Consider the following 22,363-nt stretch of genomic DNA (forward strand, 5'->3'; position numbering starts at 1 on the left):
TGTAAAGCCTATTAAAACACAGCACCGTGCAGTTCCTCTTAACTACAGAAGAGGAGAGGCCAGTAACAGGTTCAGCATCTGTCTGCTCTGCAGTGGTGTAAAGTAACTGTACTTAAGTACAGTTTTGAGGTATTTGTACTTTACTTGAGTATTTCCAGTTTTCAGTACTTTTACTTCTACTCCACTACATCGTCTCGGATCCAAATATTGTACTTTTACTCCACTACAATTATTTGAAAACTTTAGTTACAAGTTACTATGCAGATATAAATTATTATATTATTAAACCTACCTTAATGCACTTAAGCCCTATTTTATACCGTGGCTATTTGAAAATAGCCGATCTACAAGCTCAGTTGTGAGCTTGTAGATCTGCTATTTTCAAACATTTTGTACTTTTACTTTTGGTACTTTAAGTACATTTTGATGCCAATACTTTCGTACTTTTATTCAAGTACATTTTGAATTCCAGACTTTTACTTGTAACGGAGTACATCTACAACTTAAGTACAAAATGTGAGTAGCTTTCCACCACTGTTGCTCTGTTAGACGGGTATTTAAAGATATCATCTCGCTGCCTCGAATGGCAAATAGGCGGACCCGTGTGACCTGTGAGTCCGCGTCAATAACGCCAAGAAAACAAAATGGACAAGGCACAACGTTATGGTTTTCTTTTGTTAACTGTAATGGCAGAGTGAAGAGTATCAGGAAAGCTAGGTCATCAGCCAGACACTGACCCATGATGTCATGATCGGGTCTTTTCCTGGATGTGGTCAGCATACTGGCATAGTCATAAGGGATAACTATTTGATGTGGAATATATCGGAACAGATATATTGTGCAAGTTTTTAGTATTCTGCATCGCTATTTCCCCCGGGGGGAGGGTTTATACAAAATTTAAGAGCTACAGTGAATGCATAATTAAACTTCAAGACGTCATTACGTCAGAGTCTGAAATTATCACAGCATGCTGGCTCTACTTTTCTCCTGATGTATACGGTACAGTACACTTGGACAATGTCCTCCATAATTAGTACCACCGTACACAGAAACATCATCTGGCACCCTAGTTTCGGATTGTGACAGGGGCGCAGTGTTGTTTTTGACAACACAGTTTGATTTAGTTTCAGTCAGTCTTTTTAATAAAATGTTCATTTAGTTTTAGTCATAATTTAGTCACCTGAAACGTTTTAGTTTCAGTCTAATTTTAGTCGACTGAATATCATAAGATTTTAGGCGACTAAATCAACAGTTGATTTAGTCAACTGAAATGTATTTTGGCAGGCCTTGATGCAGCATCGTAATGACTGATTATACACTTGGCTCTGTGCTGAGAATAGCAGATCTACAAGCTCACAACGCGTCGCAGCACAACGCAACACTGGAGAGCAACCAAACATAAAATGACTCTCTTCTCCACTAGTCCCTCCCTAACGTTTTAGTCTAGTTTTTAGTTTGTTGACGAAATTGTCTATATATTTAGTCTTAGTTTTAGTCATCACAGCTTAGTTTTTATTTACTTTTTAATTAGTTATTGTCAGTGAAAAAAACACAGTCGACAAACATTCTTCGTCATAGTTTTAGTCGACAAAATCAATCAATGCAGTGGAAGCAGTTTTTCATTTAGACGCGGTTCATGAACTTCTGTTCCGACAAAAAGCATGAGCTGTAAGTAAGCTACAGAACCTCAGCGCAGACTATAAAAGATTATTCACTGCATGAATTATCATCATATATAGCTTTCATAATCCCTCGCCTATGAATAGTGAGCACTCGATGAATATTCTAATGCATATACTACTGTATGGAGCAATAGAGTAATTGAAGTGCGTTTGATGTTTCTCCATACAGCCCAGAGCATGGCTTGAAAGAAATTCTCCACTTTCATCTCTCAAAAAGGGTCTTCAACAAACAATAGACCCGACCCGGGTATTATCGAGGAGGAAGAGTCACTGTGAAGGGGGAACTAAGATGAGTCACAGTCATGAGCAGCCATGGAAGAAGTACTCAATGCTGCAATGTAGAAATACTCTGTTACAAGTAAAAGATCCAGAATTCAAAATGTACTTGAATAAAAGTACGAAAGTATTGCCATCAAAATGTACTTAACACTAATAGTGCCTCTTAATCTGAAGGTTGCTTGGTGCCTCGGTGCCACGCCGTTTCCTCCATAGGCCGCCGCTATTATTTTGAAGGGCTGGAAGGGGGTTGTTTTAGTTTTTTTGGATTATCACTTGACGGCAACGATTACGTCATCTAGTCACATGACAGTGTGAGCCCAGAAGAGAACATGGCTGCGCCCAGCGTTTGTGTACAGTACTGGAGAGTGGAGACCATCCTTTGTATAAGAATGTCCCTTTTGGTGAAAATGAGGTCTCTTTATGGGCCTCTCAATGGATTTACTATGGAGGACGTTAACTTCGCGTGCACGCCCGACGTGCGTTGTAAACAAATCGCGGACATTACCGATGCGGGCGGGACCGGAGCGACGTACAGTAAGTAATAATATCTTTACTGTATATACAGTAAGATAGACAGTCCTCACCGTCAACGGCGCCATGGTATTAACCCTTTCAATGACGGTGAGCGCCGTCTACAGCAGCAGAACAGTTAAAGTACCAAAAGTTAAAGGACAAAATGTTTGAAAATAGCAGATCGACAAGCTTACAACGCGTCGCAATGCGACGCGTTGTGAGCTTGTAGATCAGCTATTTTCAAATAGTCAAGGTATAGAATAGGGCTTAAGTGCATTAATGTAGATCAGCTATTTTCAAATAGTCAAGATATAGAATAGGGCTAAAGTGCATTAATGTGTGTTTTATAATATAATCATTGTATCTGCAAAGTAACTACTAACTAAAGATTTCAAATAATTGTAGTGGAGTAAAAGTACAATATTTGGATCCGAGATGTAGTGGAAATACTGGAACTGGACATACTCAAGTAAAGTACAAATACCTCAAAACTGTACTTAACTCTTTGAGTGCCACCCCGTTCACCACTAGAGGGCGCCCAGTGGCCATAGAAAATCCCATAGAGATATGCTGGTATATGCAGAAGCCCTGCAGCCATGACTTGCCTGAACACTTTCCTTTGTGCATGTACAGGAAGAGGATGAAGTTAGCTTGAAGTTAGCTATTGGTTACCAAGCATTTTAGAAGCCTTATTTTCGTCAACTTAGCCATGATTAAACCTTGCACACCTCATGCATGGGAAAAAAACAGAGAAGAATGAGCTCTAAAAAATCCAATGCAATCCTGGATTGCATTGAAGTGGATTTGTGCAGTTTGTTCACAGCTTTCAAACAAAAAAATCCGATTGGAAATCCGTTCAGGCATTCTTGAGATAATCGCCATTATGTTTTACATGTTATGTAAACAAACATGGCTGCCCTGTATGTTAGATGGGGTTGTATGGGGGTGGAACATGCAAAATCGCGATTGAAATCATGTTCACTAGATTTGATGGGGTCCAAAAAAAAAAATAAAAAAAAATGTTTTCAATTTTTTTTTTTCTTTTTTCTTTTTTTTTTTTAATATCCCGAACATGTTCGGGATAGGCACTCTGGTATGCGATAATATATCCCGAACATATTCGGGATAGGCACTCAATGAGTTAAGTACAGTACTTAAGTAAATGTACTTAGTTACTTTACACCACTGCTCATGAGATGAAACATCTGGGTTAGTGGGGGGGGAAAAAAACATCTGTCAAAAACGCCAAGTAATGATTATTTATTTTCTATGCATGTGACAACTGAGGCCTTAAAGGACAATTTTGTTTTTTTACAACAAGGATTCATATTTTAGATTGTAATTAGGGAAAAGAAAAGGTGAGTGTTAAAATGTTTTCATTTGCTTCGTTCTATCGTTTTATCACGTTTACCATGATAAAATGTGGGACATGTGTACGTATGGGGGCATGCGTACAAGTGGCTAAATATGTCTTTTTAGACACAATAAGCCAGCAGTTTCTTTATTGCTATTTACAGTAACACTACTAGCCCCCATAAGTCACATCCAACCATGAAAGGTTGCGTTGTATCTTGGTAATGGGCTTATTCTGTGTAAAATGAGACATATTTAGTACTTGTACGCATGCCCCCATCCACTGAAATAAAAATCTCAAACAATAGAAAGAAGTAAATTAAATCATTTTAACACTCATCTTTTATATTCTTTAATTACAATCTAAAATATAAACCCTTGTTGTAAAAAAAACTAAGTTGACCTTTAAACCAATCCTGTTTGTCCAAACAGCAACACTTTTTACCTGTCCGGCACATCAAAGATCCCTTCAGATATGTGAGAGCCTAATCCGCTTGTTAACGATTAACCGGAGATCAGGGACCATCAGTGTTGATTTTGTCGACTAAAACTATGACAAAAAAATGTTGTCGACTGCGTTTTTTTCCGCTGACGAAAACTAAATAAAAACTAAGCTGTGATGACTAAAACTAAGACTAAACATATTTGACAATTTCGTCAACAAAATAAAAACTAGACTAAAACGTTGGGGAGGGACTAGTGGAGAAGAGAGTAATTTTATGTTTGGTTGCCCTCCGGTGTTGCGTGCTGAAAATAGCAGATCTACAAGCTCACAACGCGTCGCAGCGCGACGCTTTGTGAGCTTGTAGATCGGCTATTTTCAGCACGCAACCAAGTGTAAAACCAGTCATTACGATGCCATCAAGGCCTGCCAAAATACATTTTAGTCGACTAAATCAACTGTTGATTTCGACTAAAACTAGACTAAAACAAAAACCTTTCAGGGGACTAAAATATGACTAAAACTAAATGACATTTTATTCAAAAGACTATGACTAAAACTAAATCAAAATTTGCTGTCAAAAACAACACTGGAGACCGCCACAATGAGGCTTAGTGGAGTGGTTACTTTTAAGCCGGTTTAACAGCAGTATGTGTCACAGTGTTCCTCGCTCTTCCACCACCAGATCACACATTAATGCTAATTTCTGCGCTGAGATGACATTTTAGTTTCCCCAGAATGCAGCTTAAAATGCGACAGTGCTGAGTAGGGTCTTAACCCATTAAGACACTGTTATTTTATACTTCAGCTATTGAGAAATATCAGACATACAAGCGGTGCTGCGCCGCTGCGAGCTTGCAGATGTGCTATTTTTGAATATATGTGTTTTTTAAGCGAACGTTTGTAACTCAAATTTTGCTTCCGGGGGGCTCCCTGGGACTAAATATATTGAGATGGTGGTCCGTGAGCCAAATATATATCATTTTGGGGGTCCTTGACATGAAAAGGTTTGAGCACCACTGACGTAGAAACAAGCGTTTTTTAAAAACCTTAGAAGGATTTAGAAGACATTTTGTAGAATCGGGTCAAAAATATTCGAAGAGTTGCACAAATGTTGACGATTTTTTTCAAAAATAGCAGATCTACAAGCTCGCAGCGCGGCACTCGGTGCTTGTATATCTGCTATTTTTCAATAGTTAAAGCATAAAATAATGGTTAAAGTGGTGATGCGTTCCCGATGAAAATGGCTTAAGATTTCCTCAAGCGACCTCGTCTCCTCGTAGCTGAAGTGGTGATGGATGAGTGGGGGCCGCGGCGGCACAGGTGGTCGAGGAGGACGGGAGGGAGAGAGTGAAGCAAGGATGGATGTACAGTAGGGGTGGGCGATATGGTTATGATTATCGTTGAGACGATACAATGTCTCCACGATATGCCTTTTCAGAGGTATCGTATATATCGTGATACAATTGTAAAAAATCCTGTTTAATCGTTAACACAGAGATTCATTGCCGAATTCAATTTAAACCTGCATTTTGGTCTAAATCAGTAGTTCTCAAACATAAAAATGTCAAGGTCTCCACTTAACTCTGACAGTATACAAATTGAACCAAATGGACGGGTCCATTTGGTTTCATTTGTATACTGTCAGAGTTACATACTTGTAAAGTTCAATTTAGACCCCCCAAAAGGAACCCAGAGAGTCTAGTTTTTGTCAAGTAACTTGAAAAATAACCAAGGAAAAACAGTGTGAAAAAGAATCGTGATAAAATCGTGTATCGTCATACAGCTTGGGAAAATATTGTGATATTGAATTTTTCCATATCGCCCACCCCTAATGTACAGTATGTATAGTCCAGGCGTTTCGGGCAGTATGTTGATGAAGCATTTTATGAAAGAAGCATGACATTTGGCACATAGTTAGAACATGCCATATGGAACATTTTTGGCTATAGGGACATCGCAGATTTGTCTTGGGGAAACTTGTGGGAGCCAGTCAAAGTTGGCGTCTCATAGACTTTACTATGCAGTAAAATAATACAAAAAATAAATATGCTTTAAGTAGCATGTGAGGGGTCTATGTCTGAGTCTATGAGACGCCAACTTTGATTGGCTCCCACAAGTTTCCCAAGACAAATCTGCGATGTCCCTGTAGCCAAAGATGTTCCATATGGCATGTTCTAACTGTGTGTCAAATGACATGCTTCTTTCATAAAGTGCACGAATTGTGCACGAAACGCTCGGACTATATGTAGGGATCAAGGCCGAGAGACATGGTGGGGGAGGGCAGAATGACATGGAGTGAAATAGGGGAGACAAAGAGCAATGGAAGTATGGTAGAGGAAAGGGTATAGGGCATGGGGTCTTCAACAGGGGGTCCTCAGAGTTACTACAGGGGGTCCTCCAAATCTTCCAATCCTTTTTACATTAACAACTTGAACCCTAGTGTCCATATTCTGAGAACTGTAGCCAAAATTAGCAGACCTACAAGCTCGGCTATTTTCGGCTAAGAGGTTTTGTAGAGGGAAAAAAGGGCAGACCAAGTACAGAGTGAAAGCAAGGTCAAGTTTATTTAGTATTGACGGTTCAAGTGGTTAAATATATGAAAACACAAATTGACATGAATCCAAAATACACTGATGATCGATCGCGCTGTCAAACAATGAAACTATATGGAATCTACGAAAAGGTTGTGGGGGTCCCTGCTTCATCTCTCTCTCAACCAAGGGGTCCTTGGCCTGAAAACGTTGAAGACCCCTGGTATGGGGAGAAAGGAAAGGAGGTACTATAGAGGAGCGGAAAAACAAGGGAAAGGGGGAGAGGGAATGAGCGTGTGATGGAAGAAGCGAGAAAAAGGCAAATGGGTGAGGAAAAGATGCTGATGTAAGGAGAGATGGAAGACGGTACGGTACTGTAGGAGCTGAGATTGAGGGAGGGAGGGCAGGAGGGAGAGATGGGTTCAGGGGCGTCACAAGGGGGGAGAAAGTGTGACTGAGTTACCAGGGCCCAAGGTGGAGGGGCCTGGAATTATTTTATACTTTAGCTATTGAAAATAGCGACCTTGTAGATCTGCTATTTTTGAAGAGTCGTGAAGATGTGTGCAAACTGCAAATCTTTGAATATGTACTTTTTAAGCCAACATTTGTAACAAAAATGTTGCTTCCTGGAACTAAATATTTTGAGATGGTGGTCCGTGGCCAAATACATATCATCTTGGGGGTCCTTCACATGAAAAAGTGTGAGCACCACTGACATAGGATTTGAAATGTTCGAAGACTTGCACGAATTTTAACGATTTTTCAAAAATGGCAGATCTGACAAGCTCGCAGCGCGGCACCAAGTGTATTATCTGCTATTTTTCAATAGTTAAATCACAAAATAACGCGGTGAATCCTTGAACCCAGGGCCCAGAATCTTTGGTTCGACACCCCTGGGGAGGTGGGTGGGGAGAGAGGGTTAGCTAGTGCAGGAGGCGTGTGAGGAGTGTCTGCCAACGAAGGATAAAAGGAGGATGTCTCACTCTCGCCTGGGCTTCCAATGTGAACACTGCAGTACATCAACCCCCCCCCCCCCACCTCCAGCTCACTTCTGCCAGCGAGACACACACACACACGCGCGCGACACACACACACACACACACACACACACACAGTACACACACACACACACACACACAGTACACACACGGTACAGACACACGCGCGCTCAACCCCGTCTTCTTCACCGGTGCTCTCCCGCGCCCTGCCCTGGGGATCTGGCCAGTTACCATGAACTTGTGCCGAGCTTGCAGTTATGGGTGGTAACATGAGAGAAAAAAGAAAAGAGAGGAAGAAAGAAAAAAAGAAAGACAGAGCAGTACAAAAAAGTGGTCAGGTCACAACAAGCTGCCGTGCAGCCGTGCTGCAGTGATGCAACAGGAGGACCTGCAACAACTGACTCTTGCATGTCGTGACTGTACTGTCCTTCCTGACCAAGGAGACTCACTGAGTCACCCTACGTCTGCTAATAGAGGTGTGTGTGTGTGTGTGTGTGTGTGTGTGTGTGTGTGTGTGTGTGTGTGTGTGTGTGTGTGTGTGTGTGTGTGTGTGTGTGTGTGTGTGTGTGTGTGTGTGTGTCCGTGTGTAGTGCATGTCTGCGTGGTGTGCACTTACACACCAGGAGCAGTCGGTGGCAGTGCACTTATAGTAGTGTACTGTATGTGTGTGTGTATGCACAGTGTACAGCACTATCGGTATGACCGTGTGCGTATTATGTGTGTGTTGGTGGGCATACAAGTATGCATGTTTCTTTCAGTATCGCTAAGTACAGTAGAGGTGTCAAGGAGTACAGTGCTTAATTTGCCAGTGAGTGAATACATGTGCCGGATCCCGGGAGGTGTGCGCGAGGGCTGCACGCATAAACTGTCGAGTGCTTTTTTACCTTAATTTACCCACCAAGTATAACATTTGCAGCAAGAACACTGGTAGTCAATCTATCAATTTGGAATGATCAATCTGAATAACTGGCATATTAAATATATATATATTTTTTTTATTGAATTCTGTGACATCATGTATGTGTATATAGTTTGTCTATTGTGTGTCACTATCACCTATGGATTTACCACATCAGAAAAAAACTAAAAGAAATTGAACAAAATCATGAAAATATAAAGTAAAGAAAAATGCTGCGGCCAAAAAGGTCTCTATTTGGAAGGATGAAAACATAAATTACCAAACAGCACTGTTTTGATTGACAGGGAGGGTCCTGGGTCCAATCAAATAGGTGCCTGATCCACTGGATCCAATAAAATACAGTAGTTGCCAGGTCCAATCAAAGAGGCAAGGGAACATGTTCCCCCTTGTTCCCCCTCAAATGAAGCACTGCGTGTACTGTATGTGTATGTGGTGTGTGGTGTGTGCATGCGTGTTTGTTCCAATACCAGTGAGGCTACCCTATATTACCCAGCATCCCTTTCACTTCAACCCATGTATGTGGGATGGTGTTTTCCTCTGGTGTTTCAGTCCGAGTGTATCAAAGGGTGCGTTTGTAAATGCGCACCGGGTGGCGAGTATTCCTACCGTAGGAGACGGGGTTACATAAATTAGAAGGCGCGGCTTGTGATTGGCTGGAGCGGAGGTCTGGAGCGCTCGGCTGTGGTCACTTGGACTGTGCGGGCGTTTATCGTGGGCTTGAAATAAATATAACGATTGCATTCACCACGGCTTCGTAACTCGCCCACTCGCGCCTGCGGCGCTCGGGCGCGAAGAGCAGGACCAAGGTCCGCTGGCCTTCGCGCCGCTTGCAATGTCGTGGACAATAACTGTGACATCTAACCATAAAACGAGCGCTCTACCACACCCGGTGCGCATTTACGAACGCACCCTTTGATACACTCTGACTGAATCACCAGCAGAAAACACTCTCTCCCATGTATGTACTGTACTGTTGATTCGTCTTTGCTTAGGTTTTTCGCTGTACACAAAAGTACTTTGTTCTTTTCATACTTCTCTGTATGTTGTACTGCTGTGCCTACTCTGGGCGACTGATTTTCACCCTTGTCTATGTACAGTGTCTCAGCGCTGTGGCATGTATATGTTACAGTTGGTTTGAAAAACCTGTTAGATTGGGAAAGGAGCGCTTGTTTTTGTTCACCTGGAAGTGGAAGAAGCTCATGTCTCAGTGGTAGAGCATTTGACTGCATTGGTCCCACGTCTCATTGATCCTCCATTGTTCCCATTAGTCCCATGCTACTACCGGTATGTCTAAACTTAACCCTAACCCTAACCTCAGTAAAACTATGCCTAAACCTAACCCTAACCTCAGTAAAACTATGCCTAAACCTAATCCTTATCCTAACCCTAACCTCAGTCAAATTATTCCTAGTTCCCTGAAGGAGGCACCGCCTGCTCCACCTTGTGCCCAAAAACGAGCGCTCCTGTTCTCAATCTAACTCAATCTCAAACAAACTGTGACATATACACACGCGCGCACACACACACACGCGCGCGCACACACACACACACACGCGCACACACGCACACACACACACACACACACACACACACACACACACACACACACACACACACACACACACACACACACACAGCTGCAACCTTCGTCTCCACATGACACAGAACAACTCTGGACAGTGACTGAGAGGTGCGGTAAGCAAGTTAACGATTTAGCCGACCCCAGTCGGTTTCACAGGTGGAATATGCAACGCTACGGCAATAACTTTCTTTTCTGCAGATGTCGCAGTCTGGCTTATGCACACAATCAACAAGGGTTTCCCTAGACAGAACTGGCAGAATAGTTATTATTTATTTTAAAACATTTTGCTGCGAGGTATGATTCGGGTTTTCAGATTGCTAATTGGCTTGGAATTCTGCCTGGTTGCGGCTGTGTGCTAATAAGGAGGCCACGTCACATCTTTTACCCATCCCTGACAGTTGCCAACACGTTTTCTTGTACCCAGATGCAGAGGAACTGTCTTACTGTGTTTGGGCACTGGTCCAATGTTCAGGTATAGTGCCAACTACAGTATGTACAAAAACATTTGAAATATTTAATACAGTATATCGTCGTTGTCAGGTGGAAACCTCGTATCTCCAAGTTTTCAAATTTGTATGTTCTTTCGCAAAGTAAAGCCCTGCTTCATCATACAAGGCTGTCGCACAAAAGTAGTGAAAACAGCCGATCTACAAGCACACAACGCCTCGCGTGCGAGGCGTTGTGTGCTTGTAGATCGGCTGTTTTCAGTAGTTTAAATAATTTTTTAAATGATAAATGCAAAATCAACGGTTTTGGACATACAAGGTTTCCACCTGACAACGACGATATGCAGGCTTAATCCCCCAATACAGTCTGATGTCCCATATGGTGATACTGTACAGCGTATTTACTGAGCTGTTGCCAGTGTACAATTTCCTGTTTTATTCCAGCAACATAATAAAAGTGGAGACTAAGGATGGGACGATATGAAAATGTCACATTACGATTATTATTGAATTATTAAAAGAAATCGCGATTTACGATATCGCGATAATCAAAATCCATTATCCTGGGACGGAACATTTGCCAAAAAATAGCAGATCTACAAGCTCGTAGATCGGCTATTTTTTGGCAAAGACATTTGATAGAAAGTTAAAAAAAAATACTATTTCAAGTACTAATATTATACAGTAAGTACCTTTTACCAATTATAGAGGGTTTAAGTGGTACAGATATGCAGCTCGGCAAATAAAAGGTGAATTGATCCCAGTGCATGACGGAGGACGATATAACGATAAATTAAATCTCCACGATATGAGTGTTTTTTTATCACGATAAACGATAATATCGCGCATTGTCCCGTCCCTAGTGTACACATAAACGACGCGGAGCATTCATGGTAGATTCTGCAGGTAGAGGAAGGACCAACTTTAGTCTTGGTGCAGTGCCTGCTGTTCTCTTCTGTCTCGTGGCCATCTGGAGGCACACAACAAGGCTCCGTCGGAGGTCTGTCTTATAGCTGACCTTGCATCCTTGCAGACCTCATCTCTCTGTCATCTATTTAATAAGGGTGAGAGTGACAACTACCCGTGACCACAGCCTCCTCCAATGCCCCTCTCCTCTCCCCCCCACCACCACCTGCAGTATTTATCTGTGACAGGACAATATTTCTTGTCAAGACGTCACCCAGTGAGAGATCTCGGAGCAGGAGCAAAAAGCATTCCGCTTGCTCAGCAGAAAGCCAATTGAGAGGTGGACTGTAAAGTCAATGGAGACTTTGAGGAATGGTACGGGATTCTCAGGTCAGGTGACCTGCGTCGCTGCTCTACATGTACTGTAACATAAACAAGCTACGTGACTGTAGAGATGGGATTCATGGTTCTTTGAAGTGAGCTGGATCTCTGGGATTCGTTCCTTTCAAAGAGCCGTTCAAAAGACTGGCTCGTTTTAGTTACTATTTACTGTGTAGATTTTGATTATAATTACAAATTCACTTCAACCCTATACATTTCAGCCATATATATAGGCTACATTTCCGGCATTTGAAAATAGCCGATCTACAAGCTCACGATGCGTCGCAACGAGCTTGTAGATCTGCTATTTTCAAATTAATTTTCTACATTTTCTACATTGGAAAAACTGTGAAATGGGACATTCTGCATAATGACTATTTTCTACTATTGGTATTTAAATGCATTTTGATACCGATACTTTGTACTTTTACTCAAGTAAATTTTAATTCCAAACTTCTACTTGTGGCAGAGTATTTCCACGTTGCAGTATTGATACTTTTACATAATAATAAGTAAAGAAATGTAGTACTTTTCCCATCACTGTTCATTAGAAAAGAGTACGGCTCTCTACTGCGAACCGGATCCCATCGTTCATTTGAAAGAGCCGTTCAAAAGACTCGATTCGTTCGCGAACGTCCCATCTCTACGTGACAGGATTAAGTGTCAATCAAATGCACTGCAATCATGAGTGACGTAGAGGTCACTGAATATAAATTGATTAAAAGGCTCTGCTCTCATCACATGACGATAGCACGAGGAACAACACGATCTTCTAGACGAGGATATAAGGTTCATACACGCACGCACGCACGGACGCACGCACGCACGCACGCACGCACGCACACACACACACACATTACTGTACCGTATCTCTGTGACATACTGTACAGTACTTTCATAAACTGTAGATGCCAAGATGCAATGCTCATTAATACAGGGGGTTCTCCAAATCTTTGTGAGATATAAACCTTTTTTTCTCCTTTTTTATATTAACCACTTGAACCCTAACGTCCATATTCTGAGAACTTTAGCCAAAAACAGCAGATCTACAAGCTCAGTGAGCCTGTAGATCGGCTATTTTCGGCAAAGAGGTTTGGTGTAGAGGGGAAAAAGAGCAGACTAAGTACAGAGTGAAAGGTCAAGTTTTTAAGTAATGACGGTTCGAGTGGTTAAATATCTGGAAACACAAATTGACATAAATCCAAAATACAATGATGATTGTGCTGTCAAACTATATGGAGAACAGGTTGTGGGGGTCCTTGGCCTGAAAACGTTGAAGACCTTTGCCTTTTATACTTTTATACCGGAGTCCCCCAGGGGTCTATAGTTGTTCCCTTTCGTTTTTCCTTCAACAACAAATCGCTTTGCAGAAAAAAGTTGTAGATCTAGAATTGAGTTGCTAGGGTTCAAAATGGTTAAGCCTGATTTAAGTAGTAGTATATATACTCTCTTGTCATACAATGACAGCATGCACCAAAAATAGCTGATCTAATGTACATTTAGCAAACACCATATATGGAGCTGGCTGACATGCACATCTAAGTTTGACATCAGGGATTTATACATGGGCATGACTGACTTCGAGACTCCATATATGGTTATGGCTGACTCATTGAGACATCATAAGCAGCTACCAGATACAACCAAGATCTCCAATGGTACTCACAGGACAACAGGGACGGACACACAGGAGGACACCGGACAGAGACTCGAACTTTAAGTCCATCGACCTCTGGGCCGATTAGCACCACTCAACAAGACTCCAGGAACCAGACCCATCCTCCCCTGGCTTGAGCTACAAGTTCCAGGTGCCTTGAACCACCTTTGAACCTCCTTTCGAACCACGTTGGGTGCATTCGTATTGGACACCGCTGTGGCGGGGGGTCCTAGTCTTAGACAACCAGTCCCCTTTCCATTTTTCATTTTCGCAAGTTGGACCAAAAAATAACGACCCATTTCCAGGCGTAGAACGCGGAAAACACCATTAACAAAGTTCACATATTTACACACATTTACACAGAAAACATACTCAACTCCTCCACCTGGTGGTTGATTTCGGAACTAAATCCCAGTCGTCCCTTGGTCGACTGACAAAATAAGAAAGAGGACAAAACGGAACGCATCCCACCGTACATCTGAAGCAATGAATCTTGGCATTCGGACGTTACAGAGTTCAGTTGCACGACATTCATTTGTGTTGAACCAAGCTTCGACCTGTTTACACTGGAAATCAGTATCTCTCCAGCATCCACTTCACGGGGACTTATGCCTAGCAAATATAAGACGGTACAGAACTCAGCCAACGCATAAGATCGGCAGATGGAAGCATCTGCTGCCAAAGGAAACGCCCAAGAGAAAGAAAGAGAGGCGCCTAATGAAACCGATCAGCACAGCCACGGGTACAGAGTACCCCACGCTGAACGTCATGGCGTCGGGGTACGACGTGACCGCGGTGGAGCACTTCTCTCAGTACGTCCACAAGCTCTGCAACAGGCTGGGCGTCGACGTGCAGGAGAGCTACGCGTTGCCCACCGGAAGCACGGAGGTCCTGGTGATGCAAGAGCGAGGCACCAAGATGTACGTCGACTCTGTCCTCAGGACTCACCGGAGAGTCGTACAGCTGAGTCATCTCAGCGCCGCGTTGTGCCCAACCTTCATGGATGTCCTTTTGAAGAATCAACCTGAGGGCGTTCGGCTGTCCGTAAAGGAGCACACGGAGGCTGATTACCTTGCCCGTTTCAAGACACGTCCAGAGCTAGAGGGACTCGTGGCACAGATCAGCCACAAAGACTAACAACGCTAAACTTGTATCCAGTGTTGATTTCGTCGACTAAAACTATGACGAAAAAATGTTTGTCGACTGCCTTTTTTTCACTGACGAAAACGAAATAAAAACGAAATAAAAACTAAGCTGTGATGACTAAAACTAAGACTAAATATATTGTCTAGTGGAGAAGAGTCATTTTTTACGTACCAAACATCATCATTTTCAAAAGTGAAAGAAAGTCCTAATTATTATTTTGTACTAGTCAAGCCAAGTACTACAGCATATCTTCGATATCATCAGTATTTATATTATGTGGAGAATTTAAATATTTTCCACAGTACTGTAGTTTACCAAGGTGTCCCCCCAGCTGAATCACAAACTTAATCACATTTCCATCCCAGAAGTGATGTGACTTTGTTTATTTTCCTTTTTTAGGCCATTTTTATTAGACCAAATACAGTCTCTGCCAGACAGAGTACACATGATGAATTGGCTAAACCTGCTCCTGCTACCTCGCACACTCTTTAGAGAAACGGGGTAATCTTTGTCGGCTCTCCTGAGAGCCACCGTGTGCTTGTCGAGGCTAAATGTCAGAGGCCTGGTGTGAAATCGGGGTCATGTCCTCATTGGAGAGTTTGCTGTTGGGAGTGCTCGAATGTCTTCATCGGCTTTAGCCAGAACCCATGGATGCTGGAGACTGGAGGGATTTAGCAAAGGCTATAACGGAGGGGAAACGGTGTTAGGTGGAGATGGGTGGGTTGGGGGTGGGGTGTCAAGTCCTAGAGATTTTATTTTACAATGTCAAAATGGCCCGACAAGCTCAGCTCTTTTCCCAAAATGTCAAGTCTTTCTCTTCTTTCTCTCACTGTAGAGCAAGGGGGGGTCCTCCAAATTTTTGATATATTAATCCATATTCTGAGAACTTTAGCCAAAAATAGCCGATGTAAAGCTCACAACGCCTTGCGCTGCGAGGCGTTGTGACTTGTGTGAGCAGCTATTTTTGATGAAGAAAATAGCAGACAAAGTACAGAGGGAAAGGTCAAGTTTATTAACTCATCTAGTGCCACCACTAGATGGAGCCAACTCCTTCTGGGTAGCCGGAATATAGCCTATTGACCAAGGCTGTAGCTGCGCAAGCCCTGCGCAGCCATGGCGTGCGCGATGACTTTCGTGCATGTCAACCCAATGCCCCGGAAGGCCTTGGCTTCCATTACCTCTAGGCTAATGTTATTGTTAGAAGCACATTTTTCGGCTACTTTGCCGCGAATAAAGGCTGTCCTCTTCCAGAAAAGCATAGATTCACAGAAAATGGGCTTCAAAGTTGGCCATCTGCATTGGATTACATTGAATAAATCGGCGGAATATGCCGATACTAACGTTAGTAAACGTAGGACGACTCGGACGACTCGGACCACCTACGTTTTCCAGAATCAGCTCACAGCGTCGCTTGCCGACAAAAAAGCCGAACTAGTTCGGGAATGGCACTAGAAGAGTTGTAATGATGGTTCAAGTGGTTAAATATCTGAAAACACAAATTGACACGAATCCAAAATACACTGCTGGTTGTGCGGTCAAAAAATGAAACTATGGAATCTATGAAAAGGTTGTGGGGGTCCCTGCTTCATCTCTCTCTCTCTCAACTAAGGGGTCCTTGGCCTGAAAACGTTGAAGACCCCTGCTGTAGAGGCACAGATTATGAAATATGATTGGTTGGGTTACAGCATACATGGGAAACTGGCGGCCCGGGGGCCACATGCGGCCCCCACCTTCACTTAATGCGGCCCGCAGGTTCATATCAGAATACTGATATATTATTGGTTTCAGCTGCTATAATTCCAAAAGTGCAAACTTGACCAGTTTAATTACTTCAGTCGACTGTATATTAGTATCTTCTTGATGACTAGTAGCCTTACCTACAACTAGTCTCTTTTTTATGTCCAATGCATTTGTGATTAAGTTCATAAACTAAGAAGTAACATAAGTAGCATAAGAACCTGTACATGCATTTGAAATTAAATTAAAAAATACTTTTCACTATACCAATTAAAAACTAGCAAAAATAGCAGATCTACAAGCTCAAAACGCACCGCACTGCGACGTGTTTTGAGCTTGTAGATCTGCCTTTTGACTATATGCATTAGTGGCCCTCTGGAGTGTGTGTGAAAATATAGTGGCCCTCTCCAGCATCAAAGTTGCCCACCCCTGGGTTACAGGATACTCACACCTCTTAGCTTTCTAACAACATATGTTTTGTACGCAAATATGCATATAATCCAGTACAGGCAGAACACGTCACACTCTGGAGACTCTGGATAAGATATACTGCAATAGCTGCAAGGAATTTTACATAATTTATTCAGAACAAGAAGAAAATTCAATTATTTATGATTCTAGCGCAAGCTTAATTATTCTACAACAGATCAGGGTCAACTTTGAAAATGTATATTTTGCATTATCTTCCGTATTACTATTGCATTACTCCGAGTGTATTTCATCATCAAAATAGAAAAAACAATCTCAAGAAAATAATCTCGGCACTGTGGGAATGATTACGAGTGTGCCAGATTTATTGCTTTGATTCATCTGTTAACCCTTTTAGAACGGGTACACATTATTATGTATAATTATTTTATGCTTTAACTATTGCAAAATAGCAGATATACAAGCTCACAGCGCGGCACCGAGTGCCACGCTGCGAGCTTGTAGATCTGCTATTTTTGAAAAATCTTGAAAAATAGAATTTTGACCCGAGTGTCTTTTGAATCCTTCTAAGATTTTTTGAAAAAAACCTATGTTTCTATGTCAGCAATCTGGCCAGCCATCGTCAAAGAAAAGGTCCTTTTCACTTAGATGGAGCTCAGTTGGTCTGTTCTTGAGAGACTACTATGTCAGTGGTTCTCAAACCTTTTCATGTGAAGGACCCCCAAACTGATATTTATTTGGCCACGGAAGCCCATCTCAAAATATTTAGTTCCAGGGACCACCCAGAAGCAAAATTTGAGTTACAAACGTTCGCTTTAAAAATACATATATTCAAAGATTTGCACACATTTTTACGACTTTTTCAAAAATAGCAGATCTACAAGCTTGTAGCGCGGCACTCTGTGCCGCGCTGTGAGCTTGTATATCTGCTATTTTTCACTGGTTAAAGCGTTCAATAATTCTAGGCCAGAATGGGTTTTAAGTCTTCCTCGTGCTGAGCTAATTAACCATCTGCTTCACGGAACACTTTTCTTCAGTGAGAGAATGTACCGTTTGCAGGTGACTTTTATTCCCTTTCATAATGACGGATGTCTCCGCGAACAGCGGTGGACAGGAAGGGGAAGATTACGCTATGAATTCACCACTTAAGCCCAGCTGGGGTGGGCCGTAACATACACCATCTTATCAAGATTCTTCTTCTTTTTTTATGCTTATTACAAGGTAACAAAAACTAAAATAAAAAGGAGTAACAGAACATTTAGACCGGTGGTCCTCTATATTGGTCTAAATTGACCCTTACAAGTATGTAACTCTAACGGTATACAAATGAAACCAAATGGACCCAATAGTGTCAGAGTTAAGGGGAGACCTTGACATTTTAAAGTTTGAGAACCACTGATTTAGACCAAAATGCAGGTTTAAATGAATTCTGCAATTAATCTCTGTTTTAACAATTCAACAGGATTTTCATTCTATCACAATAAATACGATATCTCTGAAAAGGCTTATCGCAGAGACATTGTATCGTCTCAACGATATTCATCACCCTGTCGCCCACCCCTACTTATTAAGCCCTATTTGAAATATACAGTGAACATGGCAGTTCTGCGACGTGACGGGTTAACTCTCATTTGTAATGGAGTCATGTTTGACCGGCAGTATATGCTTGGACTCAAGCACTGGAGTCCACCGCTGCAAACGTCTCCATGAATCAAAAAGGCATCCAGGCGAGGCACGGCCGAGAGTGGAGGTGAAGCGCCACTTCCTCTTTGAACCAGTGGCGTCAGTTCAGAGAAAGCTAAGGTATGGCAAAATGACAGGTATGGCAACATGACTGGTGTCCGCGCGTGCAAGACACCAGTCATGTTGCCATACCTTAGCAACATGCATGATAAATTTATTTTAAGAAGTACATTTTATGTTTTCCCTACAGTTTCTTGGGCTGTATATGGCAGCCTGGAACGGTTGTTCAAGTGCAGCTAAACTTGGCATGTTAGTAAACGTGCCACAATTAACAATAATGCATTGCACCTGTGCAACTGACGTACGGAACCTGGGAATATACCATATCAAGATGGGGAGAATATAATTATAATACCTTGTTTAAGTGACCATTTTGTAAAATGTTGCATTTGTGGTTATTTAACAACATAATTACCAGCACAGATAGACAAAGAGACATTCATGGAGTTATATTTAAAAGTAACTTTTATTTTCTCCCCTGGACCCCATGGTATGGCAGCTGCATACCCCTGCCATACCCAATTGACGCCCCTACTTTGAACCTGATGAAAATTCACCTTGAGACGCGAGGCGAATAAAAACCACGCAGGAACAGTCATTATTAATGAAACGTCTGGGAACTGAAGGTGCGCGCCCCGCTTGGCTGAGGAGCGACAACGGGGGGGTCTGTCTCTGCCAAGAACTCCTGGCAAATATTATTCACCCCGGACCACCGGCTGTGTTGCAGGACGTTACAGTACCCACTGCTGACCAATCACGGGACTTGGAGTTGCGCCAAACGGCCACAATTTAGAACAAGGGTCTTCAACAGGGGGTCCGGGACTCCTCCTATAGGGGGTCCTCAGAGTTACTACAGGGGGTCCTAAAATTTTTTGTGTGATAGAAAGCTTTTCCTCCTTTTTTATATTAACCATGTGAACCCGCATAGTGTCCTTATTCTGAGAACTTTAGCCAAAAATAGCAGATCTACAAGCTCACAACGCCTCGCGCTGCGAGGCGTTGTGAGCTTGTAGATCGGCTATTTTTGGCAAAGAGGTTTGGTGTAGAGGGGGAAAAAAGAGCAGGCTAAGTGAAAGGTCAACTTTATTAAGTATTAACGATTCAAGTGGTTAAATATCTTAAAACAAATTGACATGAATCCAAAATACACTGACGATTGTGCTGTCAAACAATGATAACTATATGGAATCTCTGAAAAAGGTTGTGGGGGTCCCTGCTTCATCTCTCTCTCAACTAAGGGGTCCTTGGCCTGAAAACGTTGAAGACCCATTTAACCCTAACCCTTATATTTATAGCATATCGTCGTTATCGGGTGGAAACCTTGTATGTCCAAAAGCGTTCGTTTGTCTATAAAATGTACAAAACTAGCAGCTGTTTTCACTAGTTTTTGTGCGACAGAGGTTTCTGCCTGACAGTAATGATATTTTAGTGATTATGTTGCGAGGAAAACGTTGAGATAATAGCCATTTTGGTTAGAACTGACTGAAAATAACTTTGTACTTCAAGTTTAAAAGGATACTAAATATTTTTTTCAAGTGTCCAAATAAATTCCTTATATTATCAAATGATCTCGCGGCACCCCTGGACTGCCGTGAGAAAAATCTTTCTCCCCCTGTTCAATGGAGAGAGAGAGAGAGAGAGAGAGAGAGAGAGAGAGAGAGAGAGAGAGAGAGAGAGAGAGAGAGAGAGAGAGAGAGAGAGAGAGAGAGAGAGAGAGAGAGAGAGAGAGAGAGAGAGAGAGAGAGAGAGAGAGAGAGAGAGAGAGAGAGAGAGAGAGAGAGAGGAGAGGAGAGAGAGAGAGAGAGAGAGAGAGAGAGAGACGAGAGAGAGAGGCGGCACATTGATATTCTGCTGAGAGCCCCGGGCTGCAAACAATCAAAATAAGTGATTGTTGTCCTGTTCGGGCGGGTAAAGAGAGACGTGCGCTGGGAGTGTGAAACCCCAGGTCTTCCTTCCGCCAAGCTGTGTGTGCATGCGTGCACGTGAGTGTGTGCGTGCGCGGACGTGCACTCAACTCTAGCCTTGTCGCAGTAATTCCTTCACTCATTTTCATTAGTCTGGGGGGGATAGCCTGGCTGTGAGCGCTGCATGGCCTTGGAGGCTCCACGAGTAAAGTATCTTTAGCGATACGCGAGTCGAACAAAACGATCCGCTAGCCCTGCAATCACTCAGGTGCATTGTTACGTCCCCCTATTGTTGCTACCACACGATTAGGGATGGGACGATGTGAACATTTCATATCACGATTATTGTGACAAAAGAAATCGCGATTTACGATATTATCGCGATGATCAAAATCCATTATCCTGTTGTGGATGGATGGAACATTTGCCAAAAAATAGCCGATCTACAAGCTCACAACACGTCGCAAGCCATTATCCTGTTGTGGATGGAACATTTGCCAAAAAAATTGCCGATCTAGAAGCTCACAACACGTTGTGAGCTTGTAGATCGGCTATTTTTCTTTTTTCAAAGACATTTGATAGAGAGTGAAAAAAAGACTCTATCAAAAGTACCTTTTACCAAATTATAGAGGGTTTCAGTTGGTACGCATATGCAGCTCGGCAAATAAAAGGTGAATCGATCCCAGTGCATGACGGAGCACAATATCACGATAAAGTAAATCTCCACGATACGATTATCGCGAGTGTTTCTTATCACGATAAACGATAATATCGCTTATCGTCCCATCCCTACACACGATTGGCATCAAAGCAGCAACCAGTATAGTAGGACAATTAACAGTCGGTTGTGTCTAAAAATTGTTTAATGCAATGACTAATTACAGACTACAGTAGGCCTATGTTGTACAGTATCTTCAATCAGGAACAATAATGATCATCCAACGTGCACAGCAAAGTAAATCGTCACTGTCGGGCAGAAACCTTGTATCTCCAAGTTTCAAATGTATACATTTTTTAGCAAAGCAAAGCCCTGCTTCATCATACAAGGCCGTCGCACAAAAGTAGTGAAAACAGCAGATCTACAAGCACACAACGCCTCGTGGTGCGAGGCGTTGTGTGCTTGTAGATCAGCTGTTTTTCACTAGTTTAAAATCATTTTTAAAATGATAAATACAAAACAAACGGTTTTGGACATACAAGGTTTCCACCCGACAACAACGAAATATAAAAAAAAAAAAGGAACAGGGAAAAATAATGATCATCCAAACCCCAGTTGATGGTGATCGATTTTTTGTCTTTTTTTTTTTTTTTTTTGCTTTATCATGCCGGGTTTGTGTCGTTATATTTCCCTTTGTAAAGCAGGCTTAGGGATCGTTTTTGTTTAACAGAGAAAATGCTGAGACCAAAACAAAAGCTGTGCACGTCTGTGTTCTGCATGGAGGGTGATCAAGGGAGCTTTGGCTCTCTGCAGGGACGTGCTGGCCATTGGGAAAAGCGGGACAACTCCCGAACGGCCGGTTCATTCCCGGCCGGTCCAGGCCGGCCATTGGGAAAAAATTAAAAATAAAATGTCGGCCTTCGTTCCATTTTGGGGGCTGGGCGGCCAACAAAGTAAATCGTCACTGGCGGGCAGAACCCTTGTGTCTCAAGTTTCAAATGTGTAAATTTTTTCGCAAAGCAAAGCCCTGCTTCAACATACAAGGCTGTTGCAC

The 22,363-nt window shown here is 42.4% G+C and overlaps 2 protein-coding genes across 2 annotated transcripts in view; one reads left to right on the top strand and one right to left on the bottom strand.

Annotated features, from left to right (window-relative positions):
* The window catches only part of dtx1 (deltex 1, E3 ubiquitin ligase), a gene marked incomplete at its 5' end in the record, with an annotated part of 103,052 nt that overhangs the window by 60,695 nt on the left and 19,994 nt on the right, over positions 1-22,363 (bottom strand). The gene's annotated exons all lie outside the window — the stretch shown is intronic.
* Positions 14,314-14,829, top strand: LOC308294938 (large ribosomal subunit protein mL48-like; the record flags this gene model as incomplete). The annotated part of the gene is made up of 1 exon (XM_080737877.1): positions 14,314-14,829. The coding sequence occupies exon 1, from the start codon at positions 14,410-14,412 to the stop codon at positions 14,827-14,829; it is 420 nt and encodes a 139-aa protein (XP_080594003.1). The 5' UTR covers positions 14,314-14,409.

The sequence above is a fragment of the Nannobrachium achirus genome (assembly GCF_963921795.1).
Source record: "Nannobrachium achirus genome assembly, chromosome: 12".
In the NCBI taxonomy this organism is placed as follows: domain Eukaryota; kingdom Metazoa; phylum Chordata; class Actinopteri; order Myctophiformes; family Myctophidae; genus Nannobrachium; species Nannobrachium achirus.